This window comes from Lutjanus erythropterus, chromosome 1 (assembly GCF_056507025.1).
Source record: "Lutjanus erythropterus isolate fLutEry1 chromosome 1, fLutEry1.hap2, whole genome shotgun sequence".
NCBI lineage: Eukaryota > Metazoa > Chordata > Actinopteri > Lutjaniformes > Lutjanidae > Lutjanus > Lutjanus erythropterus.
In genome coordinates, this window is record NC_139317.1 from 4068969 (window position 1) to 4094407 (window position 25439).

A 25439-nucleotide genomic window follows, 5' to 3' on the forward strand; every position below is an offset into this window, starting at 1 on the left:
TCTGACTGTTGATCGGTTCCGTGCAGATCCCGCAGGAGCAGACGCTCTTCGACACTGTGGACACCGGGCACATGTAATATTGTGATTTGTAGCAAATTTGATCCCCCACATTTCTGCGAACATAACAAAAATAATCCTGCAAGCCATGTTACACTGCATAATGTACAAGTTGCACCTGTTCAACAGGTTTTTGTTGCATAGCTAAATGAGCAAAGTGAGACATTTGCTCCAAATCCTTGAAAACAATATTAAAAATAGCTCTTTGACTTGAATTAAAACAGACACTAGGGGGCACTCAATGCCCTAAATGGCCAAGTTATTACATAATCAACTGTAAATATGAGCCCTTTACAAAAACATATTACTATGTTTGACCACATGGTCAAAGCCCAGAAAATAAATCCAAAATTTTCTGACATCATATCAAAATCAAACACCTGTTGCTGGTGTTTTAAAATGTGTGACAACATACATATTTAGTCATAAAGTTTCTCAGTAATTAATGGCTTCACTCAACTTCTTTGGGTTATCAGGTAAAAAAAAAAAAAACAGGTGTAAAAACATCTACACACTGCGAACCAATTAGTGCAAAAGAGGTTAAGTGCAATGTTACATGATGTCCGATGTCCACATGTTTACAGTCTGCTTTCTGAATGAGTCACTTTGACTGTTCGGCCACAGAGGAAGAGGAGGAGGAGGAAGAGGAGGAAGGCGGGGGTCACTATACTGCCGTAACACGAGGACAGAAAGCCGGATGCAAAAAGATATTTAGGACAAAATCGATCCACAGTAGCACAGCGCATGCCCTTATTCACAACAAGATTTAAAGTACAGTACAAGCGCATTACAAGTCGGTACAAAATGTAAAAGAAAACAATATGCAATGAATGTACATAGATTCAAAAAAAACCTAAAAACTGTGAAGTTCCTTTTTCAAAAAATGGATCTTGACGCTGTCCCAGTGCTGTCAGAAGTCTGCCGAAGGAAATCACAGCCGACTCTCGTGTGACCGAGGAAGAGGAGGAGGAGGAGGAGGAGGAGGAGGAGGAGGAGAGGGGGAGTATCCATCCAGATTACAATGAAAAATATATTCAGTACATCTTAGAATTTTATTTCTTAATTAGAAATTCAAAAGTCTATACTCTTAAGTAACATTTACTTATTAAAATCTCATCTTTGTAAACAGTTTGCCCTTTTTGTTTCTAGTTTGAAAATACATTCTAATCAGACTGAAATTGAGGCTTACATATGTGAATATATATCTTTATATTTATAGATCTGTGGCAAACATCTCAAAAATAATCTGATAGCATGTGTAAAGAAATAAAAGAAAAGCTCTAATCCCTCTAGTCTTCATTTCTACCATGATTGTTCCTGAAGTAGCCATGGCACGGCTGTTTCTTTTTCTTTTCACTTCACCTGAGGAAGGAAACTGGGCCACCAGATGTTTGACCAGCGACATGTGTAGCCGCTCCAGCTGAGAGCAGTAACTGCAGAGCCGCTCTGGGCTCCCATTCCCTCATTTACTGGAGCTGTAAGTTAAATAAATCGTGTGTTGGCATTTTCTGCTGCTCTTCAGCATGGCGATTGGGTTGCTATGGTGCGTAACCACGGCGACGAGGTTGCCATGGCTTCAGGGGGGCTGCGGGCTGGTGATGGGAGACAGAGAGAGAGAAGCGGGAGGACTCGGGCTCCTCGCTGGATCGTCTCACGTGTCCGCCCGAGACTTTTTGGTTGGAGGGGGAGAAGCGGTCTGGAGGAGGTGTAGACTCTCAGAGCTCGACCTGCTTCTGCTCCCAGAGCTGATTTTAAAACCCAAAACTGCATCGATTCACCTCATTTCAAATGTCTGAGCGTGTGTAAGGGTAACTGTGCATGAAGCAGGTGTAAACAGTGTTTGTTCACAAGTGTCCTCCTTTAAAAGTGTGTGTGCACGACTGTGCACATGTTGATGTCTTTCACATTTAATGAATCTTAGTGGCAGTGGATGCATGCACAGTGGCCCTACAGAGATTGTTTGCATGCATATTCAGATTTTTACACTCTATACACTGCAAATCCATGTGTGTATGCGCGTGTGTTCTCTTTCTTGACGCTCTTTGTGTTCAGAGTCTGTCGCTGCGGAACGTATCTTCCACGGACGGGTCCGGCAGCACCATGTCGGGATCGCTGAGCATGCTCAGGCCGTCCAGGCTGAGGGGCTCGATGCGCAGCTCATCCTCCAACGGGAAGCCTCCCTCTGAGTCAAAACATTCAGGCACCGTGGAGAGTGCGCTGCTGATGTCCTTTGACAGACTGGGGTTGGAGTCATCTAAGGGAGAGAAACAGATGATGGTGGGTGAGTGTTTCCTCCTGATCACAAAACACTTCCTCTCGCTGCCCTCATCAAAAGCCCTTACAGCTCTTTTTTTTTAAAGCCTCTGGAAATGAGGCTTTAAAAAGCAAAAATGCATTTAAGATCTCAAAGTTTAATGTCTCATTGTGGATCCATTAAGATCTAACTGACAATAAATGTTCAGAACTATTAGAAAACCTATCTCAGAAACACCACACTCTGTGATGAGACTATTTCTCAGACTGTGCAGTCATGGCAGATTACGTTTTTGATTGACATCTTCCTCAACATGGAAGCTTAGCAACACACTGCTGTGCATGTCGCTGTAGACAGGATCAACTGAAAAACATATTTCATCACCCTAGAAAAAAGGACCACTATCAATTTATATCAATATCGGTGTATGAGTACACTATATTTACAACATTCTGACAACTTTACTTAGTCGTCAGACAGCCTTTTCCAGTGGGGACCTGAACCCGTTGTTTAGGTTCTCTTCTTCTGGTCATGTTACACTCAAGTTGCTGGTCTCTCGCTGCCTCGGTCGGCTACTTTGTTTGTGTTATTGCATGACTTCAGTCTTTTAACATGTTGGTTTGGATCCAAACTAATATGACTTGCTTGTGGATTGAAGCAGCAGTAGATCAGCAACTCCTGTGTCCAAATATCAGAACTTGCAGCCCAAATGAAGCTGGAGCCCGAGGCAGCAGCAGACACAAGTCAACAGCATCATGAACCTAAAACGATGCTTGATTCCTGGAAAACAAGCTGCTCTGCAGACACTTGTTTTTGATTTGAGCCTCAGGAAAGAATCACTAATATGACAACACACTTCAGGCAATGTTTACATTCAATAAAACAGCACTGTGTGTATCACTGACTGACATAGGTGGTTTTTATATTGTGAACAGGGAGGATGGAACCAATTCATTTTGTTTACCATCTTTTGGATCATTACTTTTTTATAATAATATTTTAATAATGCATCTACTTGCTAAGTTTCTTTTCAGACACTTTAGGGTCAAACACTGTTCACAGCTCATATTTTTGGCTGGTTTGACTTGACATGTTCACACACCTCACACTCATCTATGCTGAGAAAACAGGTGGACGAAAATCTTGGCACGTCCAAATTCTGTCAAGCCAAATAATGCATCCACCTCTTTGTTTTCTTCTCAGACACATTAAGCTGGAGATATACTTTTTTATACCATATGTCTGGGTTTGCTTGGAATTTATTTCTGAAGATGTACATAACCACTGCTTCAAACAAACTGAGGGTACATGAGGCAGCCCTGGTGTGTATGCAAACACAGTTAAAGGCAAGTATATCTCTGGCCTTAGGGTCAAACACTGTTAGCAGCTCAGATTTCTGACTGTTTTGATTTGACATTGAGATTTTCACACATCAAAAACACATATATCCACATATGCACTCCAAACTATACTATATCAGGTCCGGACCTCGTTCAAATGTGCCCTTTCACATGCAGCACATACGAGGAGATTATCCATGTCAGATGTGTTCACACATGTTGGAAATAATCTGTATGGTTCAGGTGACAGGGGCCACCTGCAGAGTGTGCAGGAGGATGAGGAGAACTCATCCATCATTATGACAGATTTTTGCGATGACATCAATACAAACCGAGACTCAAAAAAAACTGTGATGGGAGCAGAGATCAGCTGACTCCCATCTGCCTGCCTGCACAGAGATGCTAGTGGTGTGCTGTGATTTGCAGGATGCACACTTTTACTTCCTCTGACTGTAATCTGATGTTTCCACATCACACATGACAAAGATGGAAAATTAAGATGTGAGCTCACTTGTGTAGGCCGGTATTGATGAACAGACGACAAAAACAATACAAGTGAGCAGCTGCAGCGTCATTAACACACCCACTTGCTCGCACAGGACACTGAGCTGCTCTGTTCACACATGTGGCTCACCCGCTCTTTGGACTGGGGAGCTGGCATGGTTCAGCCTGGGCCAAAAAATGCAGACATTTGTATTCACACATACAGCTCCTCCGGGTAGAGTCTGAATAATTGCAGAGCTGCAGTGCATGTGTGAAAGGGATTTAACAGTCATCTATCCTGAGAAAAAAAGAAGGATGCAAATCTCAGCAAATCCAAGATCTGTCTTGCCAAATAATGCGTCCACCTCCTAGGTTTCTTCTCAGACACTTCAGGGTCAAACACTGTTAACAGCTCATATTTCTGGCTGTTTTAACTTGACATTGAAACTTTCACACATCTAACACTCATCTATGCAAGTAGATGCAAATCTCATCAGGTCCAAAATCTATCTAGCTAAATAACACATCCACCTGCTAGGTTTCTTCTCAGACACTTCAGGGTCAAACACTGTTAGCAGCTCATATTTTTGGCACATTTTCACACATCTAACACTCATCTCTGCTGAGAAAACAGGTGGATGCAAATCCACGAGTCAATATGGCTTTCAGACACCTGTGTCTTCTGTTGAAATTCTGATTAGGCAACATCAAGTGAAACACTGCGCGTGTGTTCAGTGGCGGGGTAGATTTTGAGCCTGGTAAGAAGCACTGGAAAACGAGCTATATAAGCGTGATGTAGATCCGCAGTAGAGGCAGATTGCTCAAGATGAGCGCAAGGAAGGGAGCATGCAAATATGAACGGAAGTGTCTCTGATCACATGATGTTACTCTGCAATTATGTGGTTGACAACACAGACTGGAAACTCTCTTCACAGTGACAAACAGCTAGATCTGCATTATATATGATCGTGTCCTCAGTGCACTGATAGATGTGAAAAAAAAAATAGAAATCCTGTAAATCATTACAAGAAACTTTCTCTTATCTCTCTGGAGACAATGCCTTTACTGCAAAGAAATGCCTTTAGTGATTTCATTATAATTATCATCATAAACTAAATCATAAAAGTTACCTTCACAACAAAGCAGCATTAATCATATGAATCAAATCACTACATGTAAAGTAAATTGAAGGCTATAATATGCCACGATTGTGGGTCTGTGAGCTTATTTAGGAATTTTACTGCCCCCTACTGGCCATAAAATCAATTAATGCAGCTTTAAACAGGCAAACAAATAGTTCTTGCCATTGGAACATATATAGAGTCTACTACATGAAACTTTATGTCCAGTCAAACCACTGACAGTCCCATTTATTCTCCATGTTGGTTGTTTGAGTCCATCTCCTTTTTTCCTCATGCTGTACATTAATTTGTTTTCTGTTGACAAGCATGGCAAAACCAACACTTCATACTCAGGATGCACCTACGACGCACACAGAAACAACTGAACAGCATGTTAGACTTACCAGTGAGGATGATGTTGGGCAGTCCTCCGCTGCAGTTGGAGTACAGCATGTTGGACCTCATGTGCATCGGGTCCTGCAGGCTGCCGTGGCTGCCACCCAGCCCCGAGAGGGCGGCCTGGGAGTAGTAGAGCGAGGAGGATGAGGAAGGGTCGAAGCAAGAACCCCCCGCTGTGGAGCTCATCGTGTTTTCCAACAGACCGAACTGGTCCAACTAGCCGGCAGATGGTGGAGAGAAAATGGCAAATGAAAGAAAATGCAAAGAACCAGTGAGACGAACTGTTGTCGTGTTGTTCAGCCTGGCAGCCTGATTCTATGTGATGTCTTCAGGCTTTCATCATCTACAGCACATAGGAAACTTTATCAATGCGCCAACTAATGACACATTCTGTTCAACTCTGTGGTCTGAATCAGTTTTTTAAAGTATAAATAACTAGTGCTCACTCCATTAGCTTGATGCTAACACATAATGGGAACTACCGTTAATGCACTAAAGGATATTAGCATCATGACTGTGGTAATATTATCTTAACAAACTATCAATTTTACTTCAAATGCTGAACGTAAAATGACAGCTTTAACACTCCACACTGACAAGCTACAGCAACGTCAAAGGGTCAGAACTCAAACTTAAAATTCCTAATGGGTTTACAACAGGGTGCCTTCAGGGTTCTCCAAGTAAAATGTAAGACTTTTTAAAAACCTTTTAATACCACTTGGAAAGAAATTTATTGGAAACTTCATAGCCATACAGGCAAAGGAATTATAGATATACTGGAAAATCAGCATAGATCTTAAGCCCTAGAAAACAATTATTACTGAGTACTCGAATTTAGTAAATCATTATAATACTCAGTCATATTAAATGCAACCCTCTCATAATTTGAATTTTACTGCCACTTTAAAAACAGCAATTTTAGGTTCTTATTCACTACTAAATAATTGCTTTTTTAAAAAATATATCATTTTCAAAAAAGAATAAATTCAGGACAGAATTAGAATTAAACTGTTTCTAGGGCAGCAACACTGACATTTACAATAACAAAGTCACTTTACAGATTAAATAAAATCTCACTGGAAACAAGTCTAAAGTCATCCTGTCCTCTGTTTTCCTCTGATGTGATTCGCTGCCTGCAGAAGGAGGAGGAGCTGCTTTGTCTCAGCCATCACCAAGTTCACAAGAATTTGCAAAAGTTTTGTGAGAAACTAATATAAACAGTGAGACAACATTCAAACAGCTTTTGTTTTAGCTTATTTGCAACAGTTCGCTATTAGCCGGGGTGGAGCTTTGTGGCCAAAACAGCCATGTTTTTAATACTTTTAAGACTCAGTGGGTACCCTGCATAAATACAGCCAGGGGCTCTACTGAATTTGGCCTAACATCTTATTTTATTTATTATTTTCTTACGGGACTGGCGTCCTAAGAAGGTCCAGCTAATTATAGCAGCTTAGTTCAAAAACATAAAAAAAAAATCAACTTTCATATGCAGTATGATGATGTTGCTGAAATAAAACTTTAAGATTGACTAACATGTGGTGAGTGTAGTTTTTAAAAAATACAAGTCCCATATAGACTCTAGAAATGTATGATTCAGCTTCTTCTCATTGATTAAAATTTAAAAAGTAAACAAAAAAAAGTTCACAATAAATTGTTAATACTGGTTTGCAGAATCACATGACATACCGAATCAGTGCCAAAGCATCATAACTGGGAGGTAAACGTATCCTCCAGCTCTACGTGTTACTGTGTCGACCAGATATCAAGTGAATCCTTTCGTAAGATTTAAATAAATCAAGCTGACAAACTGGCCCTGCATGAGAAAACGTCCTGCTAATCTTCCTGATGAACTGTTGCCACAAGAGACATTTCGCCTTTAAAGCTGTAAAAATTCCTTGTAATTATCTTGTTTGTGCAAAGGATTTACGTCAGCTTTGAGTCAGGGTTCTTGATCACTGTCAGGACTTGACTTGAAGCAGTGATTTTCCCATGACACGTTTGGTTTGAAATATTTGTCCCACTGTAAGTATCACACATTTTTGCATCCACTTTTCCTGCATCTGTTCAATAAGTTATGTGTGAATAAGGAAAAGCTACAGTGACGAGTAAAGAGAGAAAAATCAGGCCAACAGGTCTAACAACCTAATCTATGTTTCTTCTGAAATGAATTCTGACTAAAGATACATACTACTCTGTGCTTAAACATGTTTATGCTGTTGTGTGTGTGTCAGAGTCTACCTGATAGGGGAGGTTCTTGCTCTGGCGATTGGAGAACTGCGGTTCCATGAAGGGATCACTGAAGAGTGCTGCCATGTTGTTTTGCTGTCAGAGAATAAAAGAGTCCCAAAACATCATATTGTTGTCAGATGTGGGAAAGAAAACAAATGGTCTCCATGTTTTCCTGGGAAGAAACTCAGATTAATTATGACATGTGTGATCAGTTTGTGATTGAGGTGGACGAGGCTTTAGTTGTGGCTCGGAAAAAAAATTAATGTAATGGTCTGCAAATTTCTGATCAACAGAAAATTATTCTGCCAAAATCATGGTGAGTGATTAATTTTTCAAATAATTTATGATTCGGAGCATTCAGTGCTTCTTCAGTGTGAGGAATATCTAACGAAAATGTTGAATGTAATCTACAAGTTCCATCAAGATATTAATGTCTATTTTTAGAGATGTACAGGCGCTTCATATTTACAGCTAAGGACAACATTTGCAGAATATCTTGATCTGTTGCGTAGGCCTATTTGGCAAGAAAAACAAGCTACACAGTGAATGTGGCTGCTCAACTTATGTTGAGTTAATAAAATTTCTTTGTTGAATCTAATCTCCCACTCTAATTTCAGTCCTGCAGGGAGACAAAAACAGGTTATGAACGTCAACAGTCTGCACAGAACACCACAAACACTGGTGCACTAAATGACTCTGTGTGTGTGTGTGTGTGTGTGTGTGTGTGTGAGAGTAAGTGTGTGTGTACTCCCGCCAGCCTGCTGTCCACACACACTGTGACAAAGGCGTTCTTCATGGCACTCACTTGGCTCGTGTTGAAGTCCAGTGGGATGTTCTGAAGGGGGGAAACAGGCTGCTGTTGCTGCTGTTGTTGTGGCTGCTGCTGCTGGCGTTGTCGGCTCTGGTCCACTGCATGCTGGGATTGCTGGTAGAGCGGATAGGGTGGGGGCGGCTCCCTTGGCATGTTGCTGGTATCCAAAGCAACTCCCTACACAGGACAGAGGAAGCCGGCAGGAGTCACTAAAGACTGATCTCAAGTTTAATGAAGAGAGAAGTGAAATTCAAAATGAAGTTTATTTCTTTTGATTGATGTGTCATTACTCAACTAAACTTTCCTCATCAAAGCTGCAGGAAAAACAACTGCACCAGTGTATTTTTTGCAATGGCAGGAATTTTTACTTGGAATTCAAACTTTTTTTTATTTAATATCATTGTACATTTCCAGTGGTTACAAACTTTTTTTGTTTTAGTTTTTTGTTTAGCCCCCTGGTCAGCCAGCCGCCAGGGGGCAAACCAGATGTTTGTGGAGCTGTCATGTTGTCCATCTTTGTATGTGTCAGTGGCGTGTACCTGTGTGATGGGGGACAATGAGGGGGACATTGTGGGAGACAGTTGCTTGGCCAGACCCCTGCGCTGCTCACTGCCAGGAGACAGGGTGAGGGGGCTGATGGGAGCAGGCCGTCGCCGGGGGGAGTTGTTGGACATACGCAGGGATGAGTTGATGGAGGGATTGCTGAGCGACGACTGCAACTGGCAGTTGTTGAGAGACGCCTGAATCGAGGGGTTGCTCAGAGAGGAGGAGAGACCTGCGGGGACAGTAAAGACATGAGCAGAACGATGAGACAGATTCAGAAAGCATCAGAGTGTAAATGTACATCAGAATGAGCTGTGACTCAGAGCAGATACGAGCCCTGAGAAACCAAGGAGAACGTGTGGAAGTTATGATGTATGTACTCAATTTTCCAGCATCCTCTCCAGTCCCTGATCCAAAACACTAGACTTTATTGTGTGACTGGGGAGGAAGAGAAAGATGGAGAGCAGAGGAAAGGAAAATGAGAAGACAGAAGGAAAAGAAAAGAGCTGATTGTAGCGAGCCAAAACAGGGTCAAGGTTCCTCTGTCACTTTGTTGCTCAGCCAAGCTGAACTGTGTTCGACATGAGAGCCTGACCACGCACTCACTCACAAAATACAGAGAGGAAAGACTGAGTGGGAGCAGAGGTGGGTGTGATCAGATCAGGAACCAGAGTTCCGAGTGAGGAAGTTGGAGACAGAAAGATCATTCAGTGAGTAATCCATAATGTACGGTCGGCTGGCAGAAGAAGAGACCTGGAACCTGCTCAAAACGCTGGAGCAGTGGTTCTCAACTTTTAAGTCTGAAGCTGGAACAGACCATAATATTATTAAACCTACAGAGACTAGAAGCCCAGCAGATGATGACTCACATCCACTGACATACACACATTCCTCTGTCTTGGCAGTCAGAGCGGGCACATGCTGAATAACAAAGTAAATTCAGATAAAACACTGAACTACAGGTAGACAATAATTAGAACAGAGTTTTGTTGCTAGGCAACACCCCAAATCCTGCAGGAAGACAAATTCCTGTAAGTGAAAGCACCTAAGCAGAGAAAGACATTCATCAAAAAAAACATTTTCTTTAGTTATTAAAGCTCCTACAAGGAGTTTTTAACTGGTTATGAAACAATCTCGATTTAATACTGATGATGACCTAAGGAGACCATCAACAAGAAGATCGGCTATTTCAATAAAGTTGTTCTCCATGCCTGCCACTGGGTTGGATCCTCTGTGAAATCAGAGAAAAACACGCCTGTGTTTACATTTTCCCAGGCAAAGTTACAGTGAATAGTATGTTAGCTAGTAAAAAAAGAAGCAGAAAATTTTATGAAGGTGATTTTATTTTTGAGATCATATTTTCTGGTCAACATGGTGGCAACATTTTTATGCACAAGGGCCTCCAGAATTGACAAAATATCAAAGTTCATTCTAGTAGCTTTAAAGCATTATTAGTCTTACTCATTTCCAGTATCTTCATATAAGGCAGGGGAGCATCAGGTGAGCTTTGGGTGCACTGAAACCTGATGAATTGGATTATAAACTACCTCTAACTCACAGCTCACTGCAATAACTGATGCTGTCTACTCTCAAATTTGTGGCTAGTTTTCTGGGTAAATTTTTAGTAACCTTTTATTTGTAACAATTAAAAAGAAAAGAAGAAATTTGAGAAATGTGATGTGGCACTGGCACATGTGTGTTTACATGGCGTCAGTGATGCATAAATTGATCAAACAATTAGAAATCTGTGACAGCTGAAAGTGTAATTCAGGACAGTTGCGGGACACTGAAGGGGAGCCCTGCATGTATGTATCACAAACTTTTGTTTGTCTGAAGTTTACTTTTGGTAATAGTATAAAATCCAATAGAAAAATCAAACTGGCTTTTTTTGGAGGGAACCAGGGCAATGCTAACATCAGATTGACCTACAAAAATACATCATCCCTCAGCACTCTACTGTCCTTCGATTTCTCCAGATTCAGATGTGACTGAGTCCTTATTGCTTGCAGTGACAGTTTTTAGGTATTGCTTGTTTGCAGGAAACCAGTATAAATTTGCAGAGGAAAGGGGCTACATCATGTCTTCAATGTGCATTCTACAAAAATATGTTAACTGTTTCACATGACCAAAAGATGTGGGAATGATAAGCATTTTTGTGACCATACAACAGTGTAACTGAGTGTGGAATTGTTTACATCGGTCATGAGGTGTTATTCATTTAATTCTTCCAACTGAATTCCCTGAATTTCATAGAATTTGTAAGTGTGTTTTGTTCAAACATAGAACAACAGTCCTGCTCTGCATTTAGTTCTGAATCCCATTTGAGTTTCTTTGATGTGTAGAGAACTATTATATTTATGGATCTAAAAACCTTGATAAATATGAAACAATTCTTTGATACTTTCTGTCAGTTTTTTAATCCTCACTGCACCCCCTATGTGATGGTAACAGCCCCTCTAGCTGCAAGCATTTAACGTGTATAAGGTAATCTTAGTGAGAAGAAAATGCAGCAACTGGATCAGAAAACAAACGATTACAATCCAACACTGAATACCAGAAGGTAAAAAGTTGGACCACACAGATCTTTAGGATAAAGTTGACTAATTATTTGTCTTTCGATTGGCAACACAAAGTGACCTCGATTTCACAGACTCAGTCCAACTTAGTCTGATCAGTTGTGACTCTCAAAGTTATTAGGAATAAAGAGAAGACCACTGCCTCAGGGTTCAGTCTGTTTCTCTGAAACAGCTGTAGCTTAAATATAAAAAAAAAAAAAACAGTAAGGAAGACCCAAGAAATCAAAACCGATGAGTAGAAACATCAAGGAGTATTAACTGCATTTTTCTTTACACCACACACCAGGCCTTTTCAACTGTTAGCCTGTGGGCCAAATCTCGCTCTTTAACAAACTCAGTCTTGCCCTTTGATCATTTTACTGTTGATCACCACACATGAAAAAACAGTATCACAAGAAAATGATCATCATTTTATAGCAGACTAATGAGCCTGTACACTGGTTATGTCTGTTGTTCAGCAGAGACAACATTTTTTTACTCACAGCCCAAAGATTTTCAGTTTACTTTCACAAAGTAATAAAGAAACCAAAAAATATTCACATTGAAGAAGCTGAAATCAGAATTTTGATTGTTTTTTCTTAGAAAATTACTCAAACCAATTAATCAATTATCAAAATAGTTGGTGGTTAATTCAATAATCGATTGATCGATTAATCGCTGAAGCCCTAATACATTCATTTAGGCTGAGTTAACAGGCCATCTCGTTGTTTTTGTTTCCTCTTATCAAGAAAACAATATAGGACATTTCAGCCTTCTTCATAAATGAGACTAAATAAGTGCATGTAGACGGAAATCAACTGGTTCTTTTTTCCTCTCATCAGTAAAACAATAAACACATTTAAATGCTTTATAAAAGGTGTACTGCAGATATAAATCTTAAATTTGCACAATTTCCTCCACAGTATTTTATTCATTTGGGGGACTCAAATAAAATCTCCTGACCCAGTCTTCAGGAGTGACTGCCCTAAGCCAACCTGGAGGTCAGGACCCTTCCCATGAATCCGTAACATCTAAGATGGCTGACAGGATAAAAACGCTGAGAAAAATATTTCTGATGCAAAAATGTGGCAATTTCCTTCCATATTTTTCCTCTGAATATTATCTCGATATAAAAAACAAAAAGAAACATGCTAATCACAATCAGTCACACTCGAAAGTGGCAAGTAGACACCACTTTGTTTTAAGAGTAGAAACCACGCGCACATACAGGCAGAGGCCAAACATACACACAAACACAAAGCTGGCACCACCCACCCTGCGAGTTGCCGATGCCGAGATGCATCATGGCGGCCGGCAGGTTTCCGGTGCTGCTGCCTCCGCTGAGGTTGGGGTACCCTCCATTGTCCTCAGGGTCCAGCGGGGTGGAGAGTGGTGAGGGGAAGTGCAGGTTGGTGAGGTCGGGCAGGGAGCCGCCGGTATTTAACAAGCCCTGGTAGTGGGACAGACTGGGGTTCTGCTCCGGAGACGGGAATATACTGCAGAGACGGTACATAAAAGTTTGACTCAGTGGGATTACTGACGCTCTGAATGTGTTTGAATTAATGTAAATATTGTACATAATTTAAGGTAGGGTCATTAAATGTGCTGCTATTGGTGTTTCAATTCGACAAGATGTTTCTTTGACTCCCATCCACTTGTTCTAGCCTCTTCTTTTTTCCACCCACTCTCCATTTCCTCTATTATTTCTCTAATTTCCACTGCTGCTCATATGCTGCATCAACAACAGCCAACAGTGACTCATTGTTGTCTGTCCCCACACAAATACACACAAACTGCCACAACACAAAACAATGAACAAATGCTCGTCTCCACAAACACCCAAGCAGCATGCCTCTCGCTGTGTGACATCTTTCTAAGAATCTTACAGATTTACAGAGGGCTGTTTCTGTATCATAATATAAACTTTACATTCTCCACATTGCAAAGGAAAACTGCTGCCATAAAGCAATGAAATGCTTGTAAAAATGAGACATCCGTTAGCTTCTAAATCATGACATGACACAGGATGTCGTTTGCAGCAGGAAGACAATAGTGTTAGCAAACTGTTGTTAAACAAGGCTCATGGAATCTGATTGTAATAATGCTGTTCCTCTTATTTCAAAAGGTTTAGACGTGTGAAGAGGAACACAGACATCCTGTTTGACGAGGTGGGAATGTGTGGCATTTCATTTCTAGGATTCCATTGTTTGTGTTGACCAGCTACGGCAGCTGCTGCCTAAGTGGCATTAAAATTTTTAGTGAAACATCACATTAATGATGAACTGGGTACAACGCAATAAAAAGAGAGAGGGCGTTTATAAATAAGCAAAAAATTCTGGTTGCACCCGCTGCTTCTGCCCTCAGACTTACTTGATTCCAGGCACTTCACATGATTTAGGCCTCGATGCCAGAGACTGGACCTGAAATAGAAGCACAGAAATTACAATTACTTGTTTGCCTGATATAAGACAGAACTGTCAACTCCTTACACTCTGTTTCCATTTCAGTCTGACACTGCCTCCACTCTTAACAGATCTCCGTGAGAGACAGGGTTTTCAATTTTCCCAATCACTGGAGACCAACGCATACTGGTGCACAGCTTGACAAGAGCGTTTGTCTCCCTGTGGTGCTCATTGGATCATTTGCATTTTTATTCAAATAACAGCAAGAAAAATACACAAACCAATAATGCCAGGGGATAAGAGCACCGACAAAAATTATATTACCACAGAAAAATATTATAAAGTTCAACTCTGCAATTCGGTACCACATATATTGTGTTTGGAAGAAAAAATCCCTTTTTCCTTTACACTGACTTTAAAGATATTGAACATTGTGCAAATACTGTAAATGGGCAGCTTCAGTACAGAATAATCTGTATCAGACTTCTATCTTAAAACAATATTGTTGGAACCCTGTTACTAAAGCACTGCCAAAACGTTTGATTTGATTTGTGATCACTTTGCCTTCTTCCTCATTATCTTTTACTTCAGCTGGTGTTGTGTGGTGATGAACCCTCTACAGAACGGAGGAAATGTATGGAAAATTAAAAGAATTTCTATACTTTTGGAAGTTGCTGGAATCGTGAAAACATGAAATACTATGACGCTGTTCAGTTCCAAAATACATGAAGGCTTTGTGCGTTTGTGGATCCACTGTGATCTGTATATTGTAATGCACATGTAATGACAGCAGACAGAATGAAGGTGGAAGAATTGAGATGTTGTTGCACTTATTTCCTCAGGCTGTTCATCATCTGTGTTGTAAATATAAGGTTCACTGAGTGTGAATATTTTCAGAATGTACTTGGGCTCTATCGAATCTAATCGAGTATCACAACCCTGTTATATGAATTCAAGGTGTCAGCTTTGTCATTGTTTAGGATATAGGATTGATTTAATGTATTAGTGGTTTCATTTTTAAAAGTAAAAAAGATTGTTTATTACGGGAAAACTTAGATTTATGTATATGTGATTTTTCAAGTAATAGAATCAAACTGATGATATGGTATCCATTTGCTTTGGATGAGAAACAAATAAAAAGGCAAACAAAACATTTCTGTAGGAAAGGGAAAATTCTGAATCAATATATTGAGCAATAAATCTACAGACCACCTGCCAAAAAATACAAGAGTGAGGACAAGACATTGGACAACATCTGACTGATTATTTTTCAAACTGAGAAATTGCTGTTTCATGTCCTGGTGCCAGATGAATCAGTGACCTCAGTGGAGTGGGTGGATTCAAAGGTCTGGACCTCGGCAAATTACATGTTTCAGCCAGATAATAACACTCAAAAATTAATAAAGTGGGTCGGCAGCCCTAGTGACTGAATTAATGTGTGTGTATGTTAGGTGAGAACCCTGAATTCTTATTATGACATGAGTATTGTCATGTCATGGCTGATCCCCAATCATCCAGAGGAAAGCCACTCAAAAGTGAAAAGTTTTATATTAGAAAAAATATGCCTCCTTCCACGGTTGGTTGACCAAAAAACAGAAACTGTGGTTTTATCTCATGCAGTTTTATGATAGTATGATGATGGAAGACAGTTGATTCTTTGTTCAGGCCCAGAAAGACACTTTTGATTTCATCTATTTTTTCCATGATGCTCTGAATGCTCAAGTTGTTGACATTCTTGATCCTAGAAATGTACTTTTGCCCATCCTGCCTGATCACCTATATACAGTCATTACTGCAAGAAAAACTGGTTCAACGTGTAGTCTGGCATGTCAGGAATTTGAGGTGTTACAATCACCTAATCCGACATGGCGGCCAGGGCGGGAATTGAACTTTTTACCAGCCACTGACAGAGACATGTTCAAATTCACCAGCCACTCAATAGTAAACCATTTTGTGTCTGAAATCTACCAGCCACTTTCATATTTTGGCTCATGACTGGTGCCAATTTCTCACCCTGCATAGTGACCACTCTGAGAAATAAATGTTGTGCCATCTGACTCCGACATCACTATGGTTGGGTATTGTTCATGTCTGAACCAATGCTGTACCTGTAATTCAGTACCAGTACCCAAAAGTACCTTTTTCTGGTACTTTACTCTCTCTCTGTGATAACAAATGTAAAAACAAATCTAAAATCTATTCTAAAAAAAAAAAGTCCAAACTTCTCCATTTCAACATGGTTATTTTTTTCAAACATTTAATTATTTATTTCAAAACCTGTCCCTACAATCTGCAATCTGTCCCCAGGGCATTTAATGCTTCGTCAGGGAGGAAGCACTTGTCCTTCCTGTTACATTGTTGTTGTCCTTACTACCACAGTGCTCGCATGCTGTAATATTTCCCTGCTGGTAGTATGCAATTCACAAATATCTGTTTTATACTAAGGTTTTATACATACTAATAAATCTCACCTACTCTTCTAGCGTGCTAAATAGCACATTGGTAAGGAATTTCTGACACAGCTAGTGGCTAAGTCTTGGCTATTGCTAGCAAGGATGCTAAGCTAAGGTAAACAAAGACCATGAAAAAAGCCAAGCTATCTCCAACAACAGCTTATCCAACGGCTTAATTAATCACTTGAAAATGTTGATGAAGTTGTCAATACCTCTCTTCAAGTTTAGCTGGCAGTGGAAGGTTAAGTTAAACTGTTTCGATGTCGGCAGCAGATGTGCTAATGTTAACCGCCACTGCTATGGGGGATTTCTTTAGCCTTTAAATAGAAAGTATTTTGTGTTTGGTTATACGCATTGCCCTTGCAGACTTTGCATTTCACATTACAAATATTGCAAGAAGTGTTGTCTGAGTCAAGTTTTTAAAAGTTTAACCACACTTGTGACCGCTTTCTGCTCGCCATCTTCCTGACTCACTGTGACGTGCACAAGCTGCAGGGGTAATGTCGCTGTATCTCCTTCTCTCTATACTACTCTCTCTCCCATGTGTACCCCAAGGTACTGAAATTTGGCACCAAATGATTTAACGTAATATGGTCGGTACCCAAACCTTTACATTAACAGTCATTACTTTGGAGTGTCCATCGTTGGCACGGCAACAATGCATGCAGATGTGAGAGCAGTGAATGCCAAGATATACACATGATCGTTTGCTTCAACCAGGAATCGATATAATAAGTGAGCAACAGTCTTACCTTCTTGGCCTCCCACAGCTGCTTGGGAAGGGGCTTACTGACACCTATTAGACTCTCCTCATTAGGCAGGGAGGGGAAGGAGAAGACTGGAGAGAAGAAGGAATACTTGAATAAAAGATGCGTTTTAATTCAAGTAAATTATCTCTTGATTATTGAGAGGAAAGTGCAACTCACCATTTCCAGAGCCGTCCACCTCTGCCTCATTTACGCTAGCTGCATACCAGCCCCCGCGAGGAAGAAACAAACAATAAACAAAAAAAAAAAGGAGAGGGGGTGGGATGATCAACGGAGAAATAAAGAAAGACATAAAAACAAAAGCAGAGGAACATTAGAGGATATTCAATATTAACCAGCTGTTTGAATTATCCCGGCATGTCTGGCACAATAATCAGTCCCTCTGACAGGAACAGGCCCTTTGGAATAAAGACCGCAATTACTGCAGAGTTTCATAAACACAACAGCTGGGCATCTGGCATCATGTTATTAGTCACACAGATGAGGAGAGGGAGGAAGACGTTGGGTGGGGGACCTACAGACCGATGAGGAATAAAGAGAAGGCCATTGTTTTTCTCGTGCCACAAAGAGCCTCTTTCTCTTCGTCCATACTGGTGAGTCAATGCCAGATACACATGCCTTTGTCTTTTCTCCTTTTAACTTTTGTCTATTCCGTGTCTAACTCTTGTGTTTAGCAACAACCACTCTGTTACTTATTAGCAAACTATTTTTTTGTCTCTCTTGATGTCTCCTCACTCCTCACTGACTTAAACTGGGCTTCTCTTCCATTAGCCTTTGAACCACTGCCCAGCCATCCCTTCTCCTTCCATGCTCTCAGTCTCTCTGAGGCCCATTCATTTCGAGAGGCAGCTTTTTGGCTGCTGGAGCAGATGGGACAATGAGGCGATACAACAGTCTGGCATCATTACATTTCCCCTTCAGAGGTGTCTAGTCACTCGTTGCTCACAGAGGCGCAACTGGGACGGAAACAGGACAACTGGGATGGAAAATGGCTGGCTTGTGTCCCTGGCTGGATCGCTTACACCGTGCAATGCACTCAATATGGGTGTTGTAAATGTTCAAGATTCAGAAAAAAAAATCGCTGTCTTTTGCAACAGCATAGTGCAGGGGTCTTCAACTACATTTGTCTAAGAGACAGAATTTTTCTAAGCAGAGACTGTGGGGGTGGACTTTCAAATTAAAAGAGCAATATGTAGCAATTACACGTCCAAAAATGAGTACTGCAGTCCAAACAGGGAGTTGGAGCCAAGAGTGGTTTATTTAATAGGTTATATAATAGGTTAAAACCTTTTTAAATATAATCTATAGTTAAAATGAATTGTTTCAAAGTCATGGAAGCTTAGGCAGGCTGCAGGAACGCTGCAAGAGCACAAAATGAGTGCAACATTGTGATTTGACAATGACAAGACAGTACGAGTCCTACACTGTAAGTTGATCAGCTGTCTGTCAATGTAAAGTTAAATCTGTTATCATGAAAACACAAGACCACTTCTACAAAATACACACTCAAAAATACAGTTGAGTGACTGCCTGTTTTGCTACCTGCCAGACTTCATTAACACATCGCACAATTTAATCGTTACATCTCCTTCTAAAAGATTATCAATGGAAATTTAGTATGGAGACACGGCTGTCGCGTTCTTGCCAGAGAAGCAAGTTTTTCAATTTAGCATGTTTCATTAATCTCTGATACCGTACTGTGGTGATTTTATGATAAATTACAGTAAACATATTACAGATTTCTCCTTCAGAGAAATTAGGCATATTTAGCTAAATTATTTTCAGTGTCTTACAAAATTAATGTTATGTTTATTAACCTCTATCAGTGTGAGCAGACTCCTAAGAAATATGAGAAATGGGGTTAACTGAGGAATGCTTGTTGAAATCATATACGCTGCCTGGCCAAAAAAAGGTCACCACATGGATTTAACTAATCAAACAGGTCAGATCCTTCCATTGGATAATTACTGCAGTGATAAATGTGTTTCAGCTGGTAACAAGTTATTTAACCCTAATTGTTGCAGTGAGCAGCTTCTCATTTCTTCAACAAACATGTCAGAAGACAGATCCTGTGGTCGAGGAAAAGATGTTCCTCTGATTCAGAAGAGTCAAATTATTGACCTGCATCAAGCAAAGAAAACAACTGAGGAGATGAAACTACTAAAACTGTGTTAAGAACTGTCCAACACATAATTAAGACCTGGAAGGATAGAGGTGAACCATCATCTTCAAGGAAGAAATGTGGTTGGAAAAAACATCCTGAATGAAGGTGATCACAGATCACTTGAACGTTTGGTGAAATCAAATTGTAGAAAATCAACAGTAGAACTCACAGCTAAGGTTAGTTTGAATGTTTAATAGTAAATTTAAGAACATTTCCACACAGAATGTGAAGAGAACTTGAGGGATTGGGACTAAACAGCTGTGAAGCCTTAAGAATATCACTTATCAGTGAGGATAATCAGAAAAAAGGCTTCAATTTGTTAGGGAGCATAAAGATTGGACTCTGGAGCAATGGGAAAAGGTCATGTGGTCTGATGAGTTTGTTCCAGAGTGATGGTGGCATCAGGGTATCAGGTAGGAATATACTGAATGATCAGGTTTTTACAGCAATGGATGTTTTTCTTCCCTGATGACACGGACATATTCCAAGATGACAATGTCAGGATTCATCGGGATCAAATTGTGAAAGAGAGGTTCAGGAAGCATGAGACATCATTTTCACACATGGATTGTCCACCACAGAGTCCAGACCTGAACCCCACTGAAAATCTTTGGGATGTGCTGGAGAAGGCTTCACACAGAGGTCCCACTGTCCCATCATCAAAAATGAATGCAACTCTGGACAGAAATGCACGTTGTGACATTGCATAAGCTTCTCAAAACAATGCCGTGGTGAATGTGTGCCGTAATCAAAGTTAAAGGTGGTCCAATGAAATATTAGAGTGAGTGACTTTATTTGGCCAGGCAGTGTAGTTCACCATTATTGCGCATGTGACATCTGTAGTTACTGGTGGTTACAGCAAATGCAGTTTAATACTACAGGTCTCAGACTTCTGGGGGCAGCAAAATTAACTACTGTCATTTTAATGGGGAAGTCCGTTAATAAGTGGCCTTTTTCCATCATTCTGTGAGCAACTATGATCTGATTTTATGTTGCACACGTGTCTGTATGAAAGGAGTTGGTTGAGGTATCTTGCTGAGAAGTTGGAGATATGCAGACTGTCTGCTGCAGCTGTTCATATCACAATAGTGGTAAGCTAAGCTTACTGACATAGATATTGCGTTTCCTGTGACTACTTTCTAATAAAAGTCTGCTTGTGTTTCACCGGTTAAATGCTTTTAATCTGTAGCTGCTGCAGAAGGAAATGTTTAGTTTGCATAAGCATTATCTTAAAACAGCATTTTTTCTGTGAATTTCAGCCAAAATACCCAGTTCATAATACAGAAAATATATAAATATTTCAATTCTTTCATCAATGCCATTTTGTGGGCTGAATGGGAAGCTATGGCAAGCCGGATGTGGCCCACGAGTCACCAATTGACGATCCCTGGCAAAGAGCGCAGCAATAATCAGAGGCCTTTTTGCTGCAGAGGTAACATAAGATTTCTTATGACAGATGCTGCTCCTTTTCCGCTGACAACAACTGGCAGTGGAGAGATCATACCAGAAAGACTGGAGCTGGACTCCTCTGCTCTGAGTGTTTCCACCTCGGCAGTGTGACTCATAGCTGTAATTCCTAGTTAGATGCTTCTTTAATCAGCCAGGGCTTAACACCACTCAAAACCCGCTGAAACCTTTAGAGGTGTCAACGAGGCCCTGGGGCTTCACAGCTATCTGCACTCCTGCGATGGCTGCAGTGAAGCGATGAGGCTGCGCTGCTCCTTAATAGACAGTTTGGTAGCATAGCCTCTTTGAGAGGAAAGGATATAGAGCCTGTACAGCTATGTGCAGTATGTGCTGGTGAACTATATACAGCAACAAGAAGACTGTACTGTATATACAATGTGATCCTCCACAAGCAGCTCAGTTCACCTTAGGGGAGATATAACCATCTCCTTAAATATACAGTTTAACTATGATGACTTGATTCCAGGTCTGCAGACAGCTCACTAAAGGAGGCTCTCCACAGAAGTAAAGTGGAAACTAATAGTCGATTAATCAAGTAAGTAGTTCAAGTAATTTTTCCAACAAAAATTCACTGTTTCCAACTTCTTGAAGTACCCCGGTTCAAGTGCAATAGTTCTAAAAACTCCCCCGTCCTTTGTGCAGTAACCCTGCCAAATTCACACATGTAATTTGACATTTTACTGACAGAGTGTTGTGTCTTTTTATTGTATTATGTATATTATATGTACAGGAGACGTTTCTGCTGTTCTTGTCTGTCTGTATTCCAGTTAAAATGTACAAATACATGTGTTTTTATTCACACTGTTTTTTATCCTGTGCCCTAACTGCAAGTCAGGTTTCCCACTTGGAATAATAAAATGCCTAAATCTAAATTTGGATATTTCATGGTTTTCAGAGCACCAGACTGTGACTATTTAGTTGCATTTTCTTTTTTTTTTTTTTTTACTTCTGGAGGTATTACTAAATTTATAACTAGGAGCACCAGTGTGACTGGAAAATATGTCCCCCACTTTTTATTTTTAAATGGTTATTGTATAGCATGTGAAATGGCCCTATATGCACACATTCAAAGTTGCTTGATGCGTCCCCTCCCCCTTGTGTCAGAGCAGGTGTCAATGTTTACAATTTCACTGAGAGGATGAAGCAGACCTATCTGTCACAAAAAAATGCAGTAAGTAAATTTCAGGAACAGCAGTTCAAGTTCGATGTCAGCAAATAACAGATGTCAAGTTGACGCTTGCAGTGCATCTCTCTCATCTAGTCTGTCTTGCTAACTTAACCTATAGCTGGCAAGTGTGCCTCTTTCCCTGTCTGTGTCTTCCCAGCTACTTCCAGGGCTGTATTCTGTGACTTTGCGTCTGATGAAAGTAGAGTGAAATTAAATTTTTATTTATTACGTGTGAAAAAAGGCAATGGTTAAAGGAAAAGATAACCATGTTGCATGTAAACATGCTTTCATCTGCAAGGGCACAAAATGAAACTCACACTTTCCAGCAGCAACTTCTGGCATATATCATTTTAAAACAAGACAATAACTGATTGATGTTGTATGATGTTGTCTGGCTTGTTCAATAAATTCTGTATATGCACTGTTTACATTATTTGACATTTTTATTGCTTCAGGTAATTTTGGACTAGACTGACTAGAGCCTGTTGTCGTTTGTATGTCTTTTGTTATGTCTATGTTTATATAATGTTACGTGTAATGGAATGGAATGGAATGACTGGACTAATTACCAAGCAGCGGAGCCAACATTTTATTATCTTCTACATTTCATATGTTCAACAATTTCTAATTTATGATAATATTAATATTCACCTATCTTAAGATTCCATAGAAAAGTTTCTATTCAATAGATAGTTTGGTAATACCTAATTTTGCTCTGTATAGGTAGAACAAACTGTTTTAGAGGAGGGTGGACTTCAGTGGGAGCACTGGTGTCAGGTGTGACTGTGTGGAAATAGCAAATAGTTTGCATGGCTCACGGGTCAGGTAGGAAGGCCCCTTAGCAGAGTTTTTCTTGGGGCCACAGGAGGCTGCATGTTGATTTAAGCAGTGCTCCTAAATTTTGTGCTGGTGCTCCTAAAAGTATCAGTAGGGAGCACCAGTGCCACTAGTGGAAACGGTTTGTCTGGAGCCCTGATTTTCTTAATCTTCTGTGATAGAAAACGGACTATCTTTGGATTATGGACTGTTGATTGGGCAAAATAAGACATTTTACAAAATCAGTGTGAGCTCTGAGAGCTTTGGTTGGTTGATTTTTGCTATTTCCTGACACTTTTTGGAACCAAATGATTAATCAAGAAATTAACCTGCAGATTACTCAATAATTAAAATAACTGTTAGTTGCAGCTCTACACAAGAGTTTCACGTCGGTATAACAAACAGGGAGCAATCATAAACACCATACAATCAGCCATATATTTTCGTAAGCAACACACACAAACACAGGCCAACATTTCCAACTGGGTCTAAGGTGAGGCCATTTAAAGTACAACAGACAGTAATTCATAGATCTACACTGGGTTGATTCTGTTTGTATGTGAAACTCAAACTTGGCCAAGATCTTAAAGCAATATCCTGTTTAAACCTGTTGGCTAAACACAGAGAGTAGTAATGCACTGCAGGAGCACTTCTCTCATCCACTCCACACTTCATCAGCGCTGAGATCAGACAAATGGGATTAAACACTGTCAAAAACACACTGGACGCTCTGATGGAAACGGCTCAGGAGAGACGCAAGGGGATGGGTGGAGAGTGTGGAAAAAAAGATGGAGGAAGATGAATCCTTTGACTTAAATCTTTGTCTTTGGACCAAATACAATTGAACTACAGAAGTTATAAACAGAACAATGGGCTAATGGTGATTTGTGTAGCTGAGCCCAGAGAGGCTTACGAGACTGAAAAGCAGCTGGCTGGATGGACTGTGTTCTCTGTTAATAAATGACCAGAGGAACAGAAACACAAACACCATAAACTAGCGTGATTACTACAACATGGACAGAGACCAGGAGCAGCCTGCATTCTGCATGTCACTGAGAGGGTATTACAGGGTCTCTGGGGTTCCACATTTTACACTCTTCTGAACATTTTTCAGAGTGTATTTCACATCCGAGTATGTTTATTTAGTAAATCAATTGATTTAAAATAAAACTGTTAACCTGTGTGTTGTATTCTGACTATGTATGCCATTACATTGCTAAATAATTGGGAAAGCTTGTAGCTAGATACTGTAGCTCAAACAAATTGATTACTTCTAAAGCTGGGCCATGTTCTACAGTCAAATGTCTCTGCCCAAAGAGGAAGTACCTATACTATAGAATTATCTGTTAACATACTGAGTACACATCATTATTGTTTCTCTTTTATAAATAAGATGTGTAAATGAATTGAAAAAAGTTGAATAATTTAATTTTCAAAGTGTTTGTGCAGCCTTGTTTATTCAGTAGTGATAAAGGTATGTTTTTTGTTGAACAGAAGGTTTTCTGATAATTATATCATTGATTAGAAAAGCTTAAATGAGCATTGTGTGGCAATTCCACGTGCAAAAATGAGTACTGCTGTCCAAATAGCAAGTTGGAGCCACAGACTGTATATTTAACAGGCTGTTCAATGTACAGCGATTTGTTTCCCTCTTCCACCTAATCCCCAGACATAGCAGAGACAGGGGCAGGCTGCAGGAGCTCTGCAGGAGCTCTGCAGGAGTGCAGGATGCACACAGCCCTACAGCTGATGACAAGTCCTCCACTGTAAGTTGATCAACTGTTTATAACTCTGTCAGCTGTCTGTCAGTGTGAAGTCAAGCCCTTTATCCTGAAAACAAAAGCCCATTGCTCTGAAAATACACACTTGGGAAGATGAGTAAAGTGGCTGCCTGTCTCACTGCCTGCCAAACTCCATTAACATATTGCTCAATTTAACAGTTATGAACACTGAGACCTTGTACAGGATTATTATGACTCACAGCTCATAAACAGACACTCATCAGACTACTCTCTTTTTTGTTTTCATTACTTGTCCAGACCTGGAAATTGCTAAATTCAAATTCCACACTCCCTGTATCTACTGTAGCTTGAAAACATGTCACCTCTGTGCTGACCTGACACAGAGTTCTGCTCTCACAAGATTCTCACCTCTGCTTCACAGTAAAATACACTGGATCAGCATTAGAAGTGATGTCTTAATGTACCAGTGGAGCTTAATTAGGCTCTCTAAGCGGTTTCCTGCCCTTGTTGGTGGTGATGCTTAAAACAAGCATATACTTTTCATCTAAGAGGTTTTCTGTCAAGCAAGTACAGCACTTCTCTGAGATGTCTGCAGGCATTGCAGTATATGTGCAGATTGTCCCGGTCGAGCAGGGTCATAAAATCTAGCATTCTGATAAATAGTGGAT

General features: G+C 40.3%; 1 protein-coding gene across 1 annotated transcript in view; it reads right to left on the reverse strand.

The window, feature by feature from the left end:
* Positions 1-1107: 1107 nt before the first annotated feature.
* crtc3 (CREB regulated transcription coactivator 3) overlaps positions 1108-25439 on the reverse strand; it is a 60339-nt gene continuing 36007 nt past the window's right edge. Inside the window, exons 7-15 of the mRNA XM_084724242.1 lie at positions 17574-17625; positions 17400-17485; positions 14163-14212; positions 13068-13288; positions 9234-9469; positions 8689-8871; positions 7893-7976; positions 5660-5870; positions 1108-2311 (exon numbers count right to left, since the gene is read on the reverse strand). Of these exons, the coding sequence (XP_084580368.1) occupies positions 2106-2311; positions 5660-5870; positions 7893-7976; positions 8689-8871; positions 9234-9469; positions 13068-13288; positions 14163-14212; positions 17400-17485; positions 17574-17625 (1329 nt within the window). The 3' untranslated portion in view covers positions 1108-2105. The remainder of the gene's footprint in view (positions 2312-5659; positions 5871-7892; positions 7977-8688; positions 8872-9233; positions 9470-13067; positions 13289-14162; positions 14213-17399; positions 17486-17573; positions 17626-25439) is intronic.